The sequence below is a fragment of the Lutra lutra genome, chromosome 13 (assembly GCF_902655055.1).
Source record: "Lutra lutra chromosome 13, mLutLut1.2, whole genome shotgun sequence".
NCBI classification, from domain to species: Eukaryota; Metazoa; Chordata; class Mammalia; order Carnivora; family Mustelidae; genus Lutra; species Lutra lutra.
Genome location: NC_062290.1, coordinates 41,940,920 through 41,955,812, shown reverse-complemented (window position 1 = coordinate 41,955,812; position 14,893 = coordinate 41,940,920). Strand labels below are relative to the sequence as shown.

At 38.6% G+C, this 14,893-nt stretch overlaps 1 protein-coding gene across 1 annotated transcript in view; it reads left to right on the top strand.

Moving 5' to 3' along the window:
* TTC39B (tetratricopeptide repeat domain 39B) overlaps positions 1–14,893 on the top strand; it is a 127,710-nt gene that overhangs the window by 61,693 nt on the left and 51,124 nt on the right. Inside the window, exons 3-4 of the mRNA XM_047699404.1 lie at positions 10,602–10,697; positions 14,694–14,804. Coding sequence (XP_047555360.1) covers positions 10,602–10,697; positions 14,694–14,804 — 207 coding nt within the window. The remainder of the gene's footprint in view (positions 1–10,601; positions 10,698–14,693; positions 14,805–14,893) is intronic.

Below are 14,893 nucleotides of genomic sequence, written 5' to 3'. Positions count from 1 at the left end.
GGCAGGTGTTGTTAACCCTCCTCTGGCTCTTTGTCTCCATGTATGGTTTTTTGTTTGTTTTTTTGCTTGTTTTCCCTCCCAGTTTCTTTTTATTGTGGTAAGATACACCTAACATAAACTCTTCCGTCTTCACCACTTCTCAGTGTCCAGTTCAGTGGCATTCAGCACATTCCCACTGTTGTGCCACCGTCACCGCCGTCTGTCTCCAGAACTCTTTCATTGGGGAAAGCAGAACTCTATACTCATTAGACAAGAACTCCCCACTGCCTGCTCTTCCCCAGCCCCTGGCCACCACCTCTCTGCTTTCTATGATTTGTAACCCTCCTCTGTTTTTGCACACGAGGACCCTGAGATCCCTAGCCATGGGCGAACTGTCTGGTGTGTTGCCGTTTGCAAGTGAGTGGCACACGGGACAGGGATCCGGGCTCAGCCTTGCATCCCAGCACGTTTTCGGCAACATCACACCGCAGGTAGGACGGTGAGAAAGGGTGATTGGTAGACTAGGTAACAGCTTTCTGTTAGAAATAAGAAAACCCTCCAATAGGGAAGGGATTTTTTTTTTTAATTAAAAAACTAGCAAAACGAAATAGGAGCTGCCTATGCATCTCTTGCCAATCTGACATTCTGTCGTTTGTTTGAAATACTGTGAAGGAGTACAGCTTGCTTTGCTTCAGGAAAGAATTGAAAAGATACAGTCTCTGGTTTTAGTTTCCAGCTCTGTCTGATTTGCTCTGTGTGCCGGCAAGAGAAACAGCATCTGTTCGGGCAGTTTCTTTTTTTTTTTTCCTGAAAAAAAACAATAAGTCCTGGGGTCCATTTTCTTAGTGAGGAGGGTCTGAGACATGCTTTCTAGTTTACATGAAAATGAACTTCTGTTCTTTTGCAACTGTTCTCACTTTGCTCTGGAACTCACATCCCCCATGAAGGCAGAAGAAAACATTAAGTTGTCAATAAAAGATCCCATCATCTGTTCACATTTCAAATAGTCTCTTTTAGAGTGACTCAGATTTTCTTGGGGGGAATGGGAGAGGTAAGTGCCCAGTCAGGTAAAAATTTAAACTCTGTATCAGGCCTATCATCTTCTTTCTCAAAGGCTCCCCCTGGCCCTCTTTCCCAAAAGTACCTGGGTGTGGGAAGAAGTTCCATGGAGATAGAGCCTTGCCCTGGGAATTGCTCTCAGATTGACAGCCCCATCCACTTGTTTTTGATTAACCTGTGTTGTCACTGTCTCTGCCACCAAAGCATCTGTGATGGCTGGATCTATTGGTATGCTCATGACCCCAAGGACTTGCCATTCCACACTGGCTTTGGCTGGTCCATGGGGGCCTGAAGTCCATGGCCACTCTCATTTGCCCTTTGCTCCAGGGTCATCCAAGTTGTCTTTTTAAAAACACCTTATTTTGCAATACTTTCAATCTGAGCACAAGAGTATGAGAATAAGAGTATTTGTATATCCCTAGTCCTTTTTTTTTTTTTTTTTTTTAGATTTTATTTATTTGTTTGACAGACAGAGATCACAAGTAGGCAGAGAGACAGGCAGAGAGAGAGGTGGAGGCAGGCTCCCCGCGGAGCAGAGAGCCCAATGCGGGGCTTGATCCCAAGACTCTGGGATCATGACCTGAGCCAAAGGCAGAGGCTTAATCCACTGAGCCACCCAGGTGCCCCTCCCTAGTCCATTTTTAATACTTTGCCACATTTGTTTTATTGTTCTTTCTCTGTAAGCACATCATTTTATGTCTTTCTGAGTCATTTGGGAATAAGATCCAGTCCAGAGAAAGTAGTCTGGGAGGGGGCATTGAGATCTTCCTCAAGTGAGCAAGGGAGGGAATGTTTGTTCTTTCCTTTTCTCTGCTTTCTTCCAACTCTCCTTTTTCCTGAGTTAAGTTCTCCACTCTCTTGAACTCTTCCTTCTATTGAACTGGCTTTGAGGCCTTTCTGTCCCTGGCTCTTGGCTCCTAGTTGCATTTCCAGTTGTTGGTGCTCTTGGAACAGTGTGTTCTTGGGAGGTGTGTTGACAGGTGTGTTGTTGGGAGCAGATGGGCGTACTGCTGACTTCCATGTGCTCCTGTGTCTGTTTATTCAGGAAGTCAGGCTCTCTACTTGCATGGCAGGTCTGCCTGGGGACAGTTGGCAGACAGCTTGCTAACATGTATGCAAGCTTTTGGTTTAACTTTTTTTTTTTAATTAATTATTTGAGAGAGAGAGAGAGAGAGAGAAAACACAGGCACACTGGGTAGCAGGGGAGGGGCAGAGGGAGAAGAAGAGAGAATCCTTAAGCGGATTCCCTGCTGAGCACAGAGCCCCTACAGAGCCTTGATCCCAGGACCTGAGATGATGACCCGAGCCAAAATCAGAAGTTCGATGCTCAACCAACTGAGCCATACATGTGCCCCTAGCTGGACTTTTCTTCTTCTTCTTCTTTTTTTTTTTTTTTTTTGTAAGATTTTTGTTTATTTATTTGACAAGGATAGCGAGAACAAGCAGGAAAAACAGCAGGCAGAGGGAGAGGGAGAAACAGGCTTCCTCGCTGAGCAGGGAAGCCCAGTGCAGGACTCGATCCTAGGACCCTAGGATCTTGACCTGAGCTGAAGGCAGACGTTTAACTGACTGAGACACTAGGCGCCCCTTCTAGATGGACTTTTGATCCAAAGTTAGGAACTTATATAAGCAGGATTAAAAAAAATGTGACTTGTGGCTCAGTCATGATCCTAGGGTCCTGGGATCGAGCTCCACATTGGGTTCCCTGCTCAGAGGGGAGTCTGTGTCTCCCTCTTTCCCTGCCCCTCTCTCTAGATCATGCTTTCTTTCTCTCAAATAAATAAAATATTTTTAAAAATGTGACTTAGCAACATGGTGGTAAAAAGTTGTAAGTAATTTAAAATCTATAATTTATTCTCCAGTATCATCTTGGAGATCATGAACTGTATGACTTTACGTATCTGACACATGATATAGTGCCTGCAGTGTGGTGCTCCTAGACGTTTGTGAGGGAAAACTAAACTTTAATTTACTAAATTTAACCCTTTCATTTAGTGCATTACTTTTTTAGATGGTGGTCCATTCCCTGCTACCTTTTCCAGCTTTATTTTTGCAGAGTTGGTTACCATGTTTTATATCTTCTAACCCAGTTTCTAATAAAAATGTAAAAGGAGGGTAAAAGGAAGTACCTTTCCAGTAACTCCATCTTTTGTGAAGGACTTTCATTTTCCATCTTTCATATAAGCATATGGCTTGTTGACATGCTCATGGGCATGGTGTACTGCATTTTTCAGATCTGCTGAAGATGGGAATGGGGCTAGTATCAAGAACTCATTAGAGTGTCTACTGATTTCCACCTGGGAGAGCCAGTTCCTTTCAATAAAGGAATAAACCAATTTTCAGCAAATAGGTAGATACATTAAAAATCAGGTTGAGATCATAAATGTATATATAAAATAACACATTTGAAAGCAATTCAGGAGAATCGCTTCTCGGCCTTTTGGCTAAGATCAAGTGAAAGCAATTCAGGAGTATATTATTACAGGTATTTTAAGTTGGAAACTTAAAATAGCATGGAAATGTGTTGTCAGTGTAGGAAACAGAAAAGATAAAATTAGAAAAACTGCAACATGTAAGTACTGATTTTCTCAAAGTAGTGAAAATTTGGAAGAGTTCAATAAGGTCTAAAATAACATTAGAGACACATTGGGTAATGATGTATTCTATCTTCCTTACATGGAAGGACTAAAAATAATATACTGTTCTTGCATTTTTTTTCCAGAGAACTATTGTAAGCTGTGTGTGACAGTAGGGGGGGGGGGTGAACAGAGGGTGTTTCCTTAAATTAATATTCAAATGTTCCCTTCATGAATTTGAACTTAAATTGCTCAAAATATATAGTTTTTTCCCAATTATTAAAAATACTGCATAATCATTTTTGAAACTTTGGGAAAAAAATCAAAAAGCACAAAGAATATAAAAATCTCCCAAGCTCCACAGATAATATGAAAGAAAGTTTGCAGTTTTGATTGTCCTAAGCCTAAGCATGGACTATTTAGGGGCAGGTTAATTAGTTTATAAATTCATTAGTATCTGACTTAATGGAATAATTATATCTTTTGTTGGTGCTTGTCTTTGTTTTTTTTTTTTTTTTTTAGCCTGTAGATCCTCCCTATAACAGAACAGGACTTGAGTGGAGATAAAATGGTGGCATTCCTTTGCTTTGATTTGAAGCACCAGTGAGAGCTGGGGTTGAGGTTGGCAGTGCATTTGGGGATACCTGTTGATTTTTGGGCTGTTCTTGCTCAGTCAGCTGCAGCAGCCACATCTCCCCTCTTCCTTGATTATAGGCTGTGAGAATGGCTATTTGAAGGAATCAGCCATTGGGCAGAATTTGTTCTTGTGAGTTTTCTTTAGTGAAACATAGCTGATCATGTGGTCGAAATTTATAAGCAGTGGATTTCCCGGGAACCTGGTTGTGGTGTCCACGAGTCTTGTGTTTATAACTCCAGTGGACACCCATCCAGACTGTAGATTGTATATAAATGATGCCTCCCAGAATGTAAATAAGTAAAATAAGTTGGTCTGTTTACTTTCATTCCTTTTCTCCCCAAAAGAGAGATTTTAACTTTGATGAAAAAGCTTAAAGGATACTGTGTCTTTTTATTAATTTTTGAAATTTCATTTCATTTTTTCTTCTTTTTGAAAAGGGCTAGCAGGGCACCTGGGTGGCTCTTTGGTTAAGTGTCTGCCTTTAGCTCAGGTCACAATCTGAGGGTCCCGGGATCAAGCCCTGCATGGGGATCCCTGCTCCATGGGGGAGTCTACTTCTCCCTCTCACTCTCCTTCTGTGCTCTCTCTCTCTCTCTCTTAAATAAATAAATAAAATCTTAAAAAAAAAAGTGGAGCTAGCTTTGGGCGCCTGGGTGGCTCAGTCAGTTAAGTGTCTACCTTTGGCTCAGGTCATGATCCCAGAGTCCTAGGATCAAGCCCCATGTCAGGCTTTCTGCTCAGCACAGGATCTGTTTCTCCCTTTCCCTCTGCCCCTCCCTCACTCATGTACTCATGTACTCTCTCTTAAATAAATAAATAAATAAATAAAATCTTAAAAAAAAAATGGGTTAGCTTTTATTTCATTGTTCAGGACCGTAGCACATTCTGTTGGATTTATTGGGGAAATTAAATTTGAATTGATTCTACTAATTATGATTTGAATGAGAGGAAAAAGTATTAAAAATAGCTGTAAGCTTTTCATTTGAAATAGTTTTACCTACTGATTAAAAATTAGAGCAATATGAATCTCAATAGTAAAAAGACAAATAGCCCATTTAAAAAATGGCCAAAGAACCTGGATAGACATTTCTCCAAAGAAGATATACAAATAGCCATTAAGTACCTAAACAAATGCTCAATCACTAGTCATTAGACAAATGCAAGTCAAAACCACAATGAGATACCATCACACCCACTAAGATGAATAATAATAAGCATTGGCTAAGGTACGGAGAAGTTGGAGCACTCCTACATTGCTGGTAAGAATGTAAAATCACATAGCCACTTGGAAAAACACTCTGGCAGTTTTTTGAAATGTCAAGTATAAACTTACCATATGACTCAGCAATTATCTTCCTAGGTATATAGCCAAGAAAAATGAATTACATTTCTATACAAGAACTTGTACATGAATATTAATAGCAGCATTATTCAAAATAGCTAAAAAGTGGGGGACACCTAGGTGGCTTAGTTGGTTATATATCCAACTTTTGATTTTGGCTCAGGTTATGATCTCAGGTCATGGGATCAAGCCCCACATCTGGCTCTGTGCTTGACAGGAGTCTGCTTGATATTCTTTCTCTCTCCTACTGCCCCTTCCCCCCACTCTTGAGCACAAGTGCTCTCTCTCCCTCTCTCTCTAAAATAAGTAAATAAATCTTTAAAAAAATTACCCCAAAAGTGGAAATAACATATATATCCATCAACTGATAAAATGATAAACAAAATGTGTTCTATCCATACACTGGAATGGCAATAGAAAGGAATGAAGTACTGATACATCATCAACATGTACCTTGAAGACTTTATGCTAAGTGAAAAAGCAAGTCACGGAAGACTGCATATTCTATCAGTCCATTAATATGAAATGTCCAGACTAGAAAAAACCTGTGGATACTGAAAGCAGATTCGTGGTTGCCTAAGACTAGAGGTGGAGGGGAGAAGTGCAGCGTGAGTGCTAATGGATGGATGCAAGGTTTCTTTTGGGTGACAAAATGTTGTAAAATTAGATTGTGATGATAGGGACACCAGCGTGACTTAGTCAGTTAGGCATCTGATTCTTGGTTATCGCTCATGATCTCAAGGTTGTTGGATGGAGTCTCTGCACTCAGCGGGGAATCTGCTTGAGAGTCTCTCCCTCTCCCTCCTCCATGACCCTCCCCCAACTCTCTCTCTCATGAATAAATAAAATCTTAGATTGTGGTGAAAGCTCAACACCTCTAAGAATGTACTAAAAGCCCTTGACTGTGTACTTTACATGGGTGAATTGTATGGTCTGTGAATTATATCTCAATAAAGCTGTTTAAAAACTTTTTTAAAAAAGGCATAAAATCAGGGCAAAAGAAGGACAAATTTTCCAACAGAATTGAAAACATTGAGATATGATGTATTATTTTTCTTATCTTTTATCAACCCAATAACAGTATTTTCCACTCTCCAAAAATACATTTCTTTTAACTTATGGATATAAAATCTAGGTTATGCTTAGGAGTAGAACAGTCAAGTCATTCTGTTCAGTTAAATTTTTAATAATTGTGCTTACTTTGGTGGTACAGATCCTAAGACCGAAGCAGTCTAAGGAGCATTTAGCTAGAGGACATCTGAACCTCAGGGCAGTGTTCCATGTATTAGAAACATTGAAGGAAAAAAGGCCTGAATAAATATGTGTATAGAAGAGAAAATATAGTATTGTAGAGGTAGTGTTAAAAAACAAAGTTCAGCCTAGTAAATTTGAAGATCTAACTGGCTTTACTTAACAATTCATTAATTGGGCAGCATCCCATCTAGCAAGTACAGGGGCAGTCTGAGGAGTTGTACAAAACGGCAGGATTTTATAGGAAGAAGGGCGGGGCCGGAAAGTTGTTAGCAAAAGGAAAGGATTATTCCAGGCAGGGTCGCTTTCCTATAGGAGGGAAAGTAGCAGGTCTTACCTTGCAGGTTATCTCATCTTCCTCTGGGGAATGGAGAGCGCCCCTGTGGCAGACTCATGGAGGACTTATTGACCCCAGATGGGGAAAATTCCTGACTGATTGGTTAGGACTATTTTTCTGGGGGAGGTTGAAACTAGAATTAGATTAGTTATTAAACCCCAGTTTGGAACTCTAAGAGACAAAGAGACACCATTTTGGGCTTGTGGTTTTTCCTTTTAACAACGTCAAAGACTTACTGATCGAGGAAATCAGCAAGATGGTAAAACTGGTTCCAGGAGCATTTGGGCAACTGATGAATGTTGGAATAAGATTTTTATAGGAGAAACTTTTTAATCTCCTGTAAGACAGTATTTGTACAAATACTAGACCAAAAAAATCTAAGTTTATGTATTATTTTACATAATATGAACCTTAATTGGTAGTAAATAGTAAATCAAAGAAACTGATATTCCTTACAGAATGAAATATTGCTTGGTGGGTCTGTTAATGTTCCAAGATGACGTTGAGAGGACATGCTCTTTTTTCTTTGTGTTTCTTCTAAGCCAAGGAGTAGCTGAAAGATGACTTATTCACTGGCGCGGGGATAATTGCCTATTCATGTGGGAAACAATTAAATTTAACTCTCACACTATACAAAAATGGATTCCAGGTATATGCCTGTCATTTTCTCTCTGTATTTGAAACATTTATCATAAAAAAAGAAGAAAATAGGTAGTTGATGAAATACTATATAGTAGTCTAAGTGAGTGAATTAGGTCTATATCAAAAAATACGGTTGAATAAAAAAATCCATATGTAGCCTGATGTACTGACTGTGATATTAATATAAATTTTAAAATACTATAGAATTTCAGGGACTTCGTGTACATGTATACAAAGGCATAAAGGACTAGAAGGCATAAAGGACTAGAACTTTTATACCTCTGAAAATGTGAATAAAATCTAACATTATTTTATTAATAATTATTAAGTTTGCTGAATTCAAATCTGTTATTGTCTGGTAAGGATAGTGTAATTGTAGCTTTGAAACATGCAACATTTACCTGGCATAGCAGACTTGATTTTAGTGGAACTTAATAAATTTTAGTATTTTATATAGATGGTATGTCACATCACTGGGGAAAATACATGGTCTTTAAAAAATTATCTTGGGGAGTGCCTGGGTGGCTCAGTGGGTCAAGTCTCTGCCTTCGGCTCAGGTCATGATCTCAGGGTCTTGGGATCGAGCCCTGCCATCGCCATAGGGCTTTCTGCTCAGCAGGGAGCCGCTTCCCCCGCTTTCTCTGCCTGCTCCTCTGCTTATTTGTGATCTCTCTCTGTCAAATAAATAAATAAAAATCTTTTAAAAAATAATAAGAAGTCATCCTGGGGAAAATGGCAAAAGATTAAGAAAAAATACACAGCACTTTCTTGTACCATATATTTAAATTATAAATAGATCAACAAATTGAATATTAAAAAATGACAGCACTGGTAAAATTATGCTATATAATCTTTGTGGAGGGAAGGTTTTTCTAAGTATTATGTCCTCAAAGTCAGAAATGTTAAAGGAAGGTGATTAGTTTTGATTAAATAAAAATTTCAATATTGGGGAGAATTTTGTAATTGAAGCTGAAGACAAATGAGAAATGGGGTCATTTCTACAGTAATTTCGGCGACCATGTTTTTCTAGCCCTTATAAATGAATCTGTAATAGAACAGATGGGCAAGAATGGTCCAGATAGGTAGATGACGGCTTTGTGAAAATCTTTCTCTTTGCTTCTAAGCAGAGGTAACCGTCAGTGTCCTCGAGTCTGGTTTGTGTAAGTACTGGGTGCTTCCCCTATTCTGGTAAAAATGGCATTGTGATGGAAAACAACCTGTCTTAACCTACATTTCTTTCTATGTATGGTTGGTGTTTTCTTTTCTCCCAACCACCTTTGTGAGAAGAACCTTGATTTTCCCTCAACCTGATGTATAAAATTTAGGGAACTTGATATATTCAAGATAGATTGAATGTTGAATCTAAAATATTACAGGGTATTGGGAAATCTGAAAGGTGGGCTAGAATCAAACTCCACTTAATTGAGGGCATTGCACACTTAAAATTAAAAAAAAAAAAAAAGTTTCCCTAGGGAAAGTCAATAACCCTTTTCTCTGTATGGCTTGTGTATAGTTAAGGTGAATGGAAGGGGGAGGTTGGGGCTTCTGTTATAACACAGGGCGGGGCTTACTCTTAAACTGGGTTTCCTTCTCTTGCTTGGACCTGCCTCCATGTGTCTGTGGAGGGAGCTCTGGGTCAATAAAATGGCCCAAGTCTGTAAACCACATCAGTCCCCACCTCCTCTTTTGTTTCCTTAGCACTCTGTGGTGTATATGTAATGGGAAATGGAGCCATTTATTAAAAGAATATACCTTGCAAAATATATGTCCTTTAACTCAAGAATTTATACTCGGGAAATAATCAGGCTAGTGACTAAAGAGCTTTTACAATAGTGTTTGTAATTACAAAACATTGGGAGCAACTTACATCCCCCCAAATAAGGGACAAATAACAAATTATGTTACAGTAACTATTATAAAGCAATTCTGTCGAGAAGAAAAGATTCAGGATAAGTTAAACATATGATGAAGGAAACTAGAACCTGTCACCCCATGATTTGACCTAAAAATCATTTTGAGCTGAAGGCAATCAAGAAGCAGTAAACACTGGAAAAGCTCCCCTTTTCCTGCCTAAACGCAGGAAATAAATTCTCCTTTCACTGGAGAAAGACATTTGTATCAGTTTAGCGACTCTGGAAACTTTTTTAAAGTAACCGTTGTCTTCTTAGTTACTTCTTCATCATATACTATTCTGAGCCCCAACCTTTGTCTCGCCAATTCTTCACAAATGTGAAAGCTGCTTTCTTCTTTGGGGTCTTCGTTCTCTTGTGAAGGCTCCCATGTTCAGGATGAGTCAAGTAAAATATATATGCTTTTCTCCTGTTAATCTGTCTTTCTCCATTTTATTGCCAGGCCCAGCCAGGGACTCTAAGAGGGTCAAGGAAAACTTCTTCCATCCTTACAATAGTATTCCATTTCAATAAAGTATAAAAACACATGTATAGATTTACTTGGGAAAAGATCTGGGAGGATATTTATATACAGGATACAGTGTTATCTTTGGGTGGAGAGCTGTGGGGGTGATTTTTTTTCTTTTTTGTGTGCTAGAATAAACAAAATAAGTTTATTTTATTGCTGCTATATTTCAGAAATGTTCACCATGTAACAGTACATAGATTTTTGTTACTGGATTTTTAAAATTGATTAGACATAGAGGTGAGATGTATTAAATAATTGAAGGTCTTATGTTGTATACTTGAATTTATGGGGACTTTTCCTGTAGGACAAAGAAATAAAAACCTCATTCTGTTTTGTTTTGTTTTGCTTTTTTATTAATAGGTTTTCTCGCACAGATATGGCAACAAGCAGCCGTCCCTTTGCATCACTTGATACAAAACTGGCCTCTGGACGGCTCGGATCATCTAATGTGAGCAGGTCAGGAAGAGGGTGCAGGTGTTTTCGGGACGACAGGGGAGAGCAGTACAACCCTTTGGTGAATTGCAGTGTTGATGTGACAGTAGGGCTTTGTATTTTACTGACTGGCAAAATAAGCAGCTGTATTCCCTATTTTATAAATTAGGGAAGGAGAGGCAGAGCTGCTAAAGGACTCGTGAATGGATGGCACTGTTACCTAAAAAGAAACCAAGTTAAATTCAACATTTGGGACACACATTCCCTTTTGAGGCTTTTGTATCTTAAAATTTTTTAAATCATCAATTTCCTTTATAAAATATTATAACCACATTGCCAAGCATTGGAGAAAATGGAAGGAAGGAGAAACATCTACCATAAATATGACCTCTTAAACTGTATTCTCGTCTTTTCCTGGGCATATGCTTCTGTCTGATATGGATGCAGCCATAGCGTTTTCACTGAATGTTGCAGTATGATTATTTCTCTACTTACATTCTTCTTGTATCCTTGGCTTAAAGAGCATTTTAAGAAATGTTGATTGTAGGGGCACCTGGGTGGCTCAGTGGGTTAAGCCTCTGCCTTCGGCTCAGGTCATGATCTCAGGGTCCTGGGATCGAGCCCCGCATCGGGCTCTCTGCTCGGCAGGGAACCTGCTTCCCTTCCTCTCTCTGCCTGTCTCTCTGCCTACTTGTGTTCTCTGTCTGTCAAATAAATAAAATCTTTAAAAAAAAAAAAAAAAAGAAATGTTGATTGTAGAAAATTCAGGAAATATAGAAAACTACAAAGTAAAGAGAAAAATGTATATTACCATCACTCTAACTTTGTGTGTGTGTATGTGTATCCTTTTTTTTTTCTCTTTATATATAGAGTGCTTTTTTTTTTCTAATTACTTGGCATCATGTTCTATATACTATTTAGTAACCTGCTTTTTAAAAATTTTGTTATTATTTTTTACCCTGTCCCTCCTCCTTTTTTTGTACCTGCTTTTTCAAAGTTAATGTATCATTACTTTTTTCCTTTCCATTAATATCTTTGTAATATCACAGTTGCTAAGTAATATTCCTTTCTTGCCCATTCTAGAATTAATATAATGAGTTCTTTCTTTTCGAACATGTATGTTTCTTTATCAGATATTAAAGGTGACTCTGTGAAAGTTATGTTTTATACTATGAGAAAGGGCTTTTTATCTATCCTTACAGGCTTATTAAACTTTAAGTTATACACCAGATCTTTAGCATTTGAGATTTTGCATTTGAAATTTCAGCTACTTGTGAGTGTGTTCCTAATACTCGTGGCTTTGGCAGTTTGCCTTAGGGCTCAGCTCTCACAGTACAACGAAGGGGTGTGATGATTTGAAGACTGATGAGTGGAGATGAAGCTGGAACTAACTCCTAAGGATCTTAAAGTCATTTATTTTTCACATTACGATTTCATTCCATACGTCTCTGCTTGTGGAAATCTGAGCTTTCTGTAGAAATATGAGTCTCTCCCTCAGGGTTAACCTCTAACTCGTCTGATCGTTTCCTAAGTAACTACTGCATCAACCTTTCTAGATCTTCCTTGATTTGCGGTGGGCTTACATCCCAAATGAGCCCATCATAAGTTGAAAATGCATTCAGTGTTTCTAACCTACTGAACATCACAGCTTCGCCTTGCCTACCTTGAATGTGCTCAGAGCACTTAACGTTAGCCTGCAGTTGGGCAAAAGCATCAGAACCCATTTCTGGTAGAAGAGTAACTGAAGTGGGATTTTGTTTTCATGCTTGAAGGAAGGGATTTGAAGAGGTTGGTGGCATGGAAATGTGATTTTAAGTTCTTTTAAATTATCATACTGTTCATTTACTTACTGAAATATTTTCCTATTAGAAGTTGTTACGCAGGGGTGCCTGGGTGGCTTTGTCAGTTAAGCTCCGACTCTTGATCTCAGCTCTGTTGTTGATCTCAGGGTCCTGAATTCATACCCTGTGTTGGGCTCCATGCTGGGCAGGGAACCTACTTAAAAAAAAAAGTTACACAAAACATTTTGGAGAAGGCTCTGATTTTATTATTTATTATTTGTTTATTTGTCTGTCTATCTTGGTTGAGGGGAAGGGCACAGGCAGGGGGAGAGAGAGAATCTTAAGCAGGCTCCGTGCCTGACACAGGGCTCCATCTCACAAATCCGAGATCACGACCCAAACCGAAATCAAGTTGGACACTTAACTGATTGAGCCACCCAGGCACTCTAAGGACCTTAATTTTAAAGAGCAAAATTTCTATCAAATAACAGATAACTTTTAATAAACGGTAAAATCATAATGATTATACAGATGTAGAAATAAACACGTTAAAGATTTTACTTAACTCGTTAATCAGTGAGGGAACGAGGCAGATGTTATAACAGTTTCAAAGGAGAAATTGAAACAGCACAAATTTATATGGAGTAAAAGAATATTGAAATTAATGTCCAAAGTCAGCAAAACTAGCTTTTTGTATGCTGAAGGAGAAGAGGTAATTGAACCTCTACTAGTCAGGATAGAATTTACATGTCTATGGACATGTTAATAGACAATTATTTTCCATTGCTCTCAGTTACAATTTACAGAGTTGCAATTCAACACTAAAAAACCGAATCTATTAAAAAAGGGGTGGAGGACCTGAATAGATATTTTTCCCAAAAGACATACAGATGGCTAACAGACACATGGAAAGATGCTCAACATCACTAACTATTGGAGAAATGCAAATCAAAACCACAGTGAGATATCAATTATATCTGTCAGAATGCCTAAAATTACAAAAAAAAAAAAAAAAAAAAAAAAGACAAGACATAACAAATGTTGCCCAGGAATTGGAGAAAAGGGAACCCTCATGCATTCTTGGTGGGCATGTAAACTGGCACAGCCACTGTGAAAACAGCACGGAAGTTCCTCAAAAAAGGAAACATTGAAATGCCATACGATCCATTTTCATTGCTAGGTATTTACCAAAAGAAAAGGATTCAAAAAGATGGTGCACCCCATGGTTATTCACATTCTTTACAATAACCAAGATATGGAAGCCAAGATACAGAAGATCTGGACACCCAAGTGTCCAACCATAGATAAATGGATAAAGAAGATATGGTGTATGTGTACAATGGAATATCGCTCAGCCATAAAAAACGATGAGATCTTGCCATTTGCAACAGCATAGATGGACCTAGAGGATATAATGTTAAGTGAAATAAGTCAGACTGAGAAAGACAAATACATTCAACACTTACGTGTTGAATCTAAAAAACAAAACAAATGGATAAACAAAATGCAGAATCAGACCTATAAATGTAGAAAACAAACTGATGGTTGCTAGAGGGATGGGGTGGGTGGGTGGGTCGGCAAAATGGGTGAAGGAGAGTGGGACATACAGGCTTCCACTTAGGGAATAAATAAGTTGTGGGAATAAAAGGCACAGCATAGGGAAACAGTCCATGATATTAGACTAACATTGTACCATGACAGATGGTAGCTACATTTGTGGCAAGAATAGCAAGAGAAGATGAGTCATACACCTGAAGCTAAGGAAGCATTGTGTGTCCACTATACTCTAAGTAAAAAAGAAAATACAGTTTACAGAGTTGCAAGATAGTTCCCTAGAATCAAAAAGCAATCCGAAGGGGTCTCTTCTGCAGTCTAGACAATAATGCATAGTTTTCTGCCAAAGTGTGTTTTTTCCCCCTACATGATCAAACTAAACCCCAATAACTTTCCCCTCTCCTATGAGTAAAGGTAGTTCCCCTGCTTGTGGTCTTTGTGCCTGCTATGAGCCTTATTTGTCAATTTCTTCCACCCTCATAACCGCTTCATAAAGTAGGTGGTGGTGGTGTTCCTATTTTTACAGATGAGCGAGTCAGGTTTCAGAACGTTAAAGACATAGCTACTCAGTGGTAGAGTTAGAATTCCAGCCTTCCGTCTTCAAAGTGTCCACGCACACACACATGTGACAATGTGCTTATAGTAAAAGCTGTAGACATTCTGTGTATTTTTCCTTGGTCTTTAGGTCAACATCAAACAAGGTGGATCTCAAGTGTGGCCTAGAAGAATGTGAAGTGGCATTGAACTTATTTCTAAGTAACAAATTTACAGATGCCTTAGAATTGCTTCGACCATGGTAATTAACTTTCTTTCAGATAAAATATATTTTTTTCAAATGTTTCTGATGATTCTTTCTTTCATGTCATGTTTGTCAGTTAATTTATC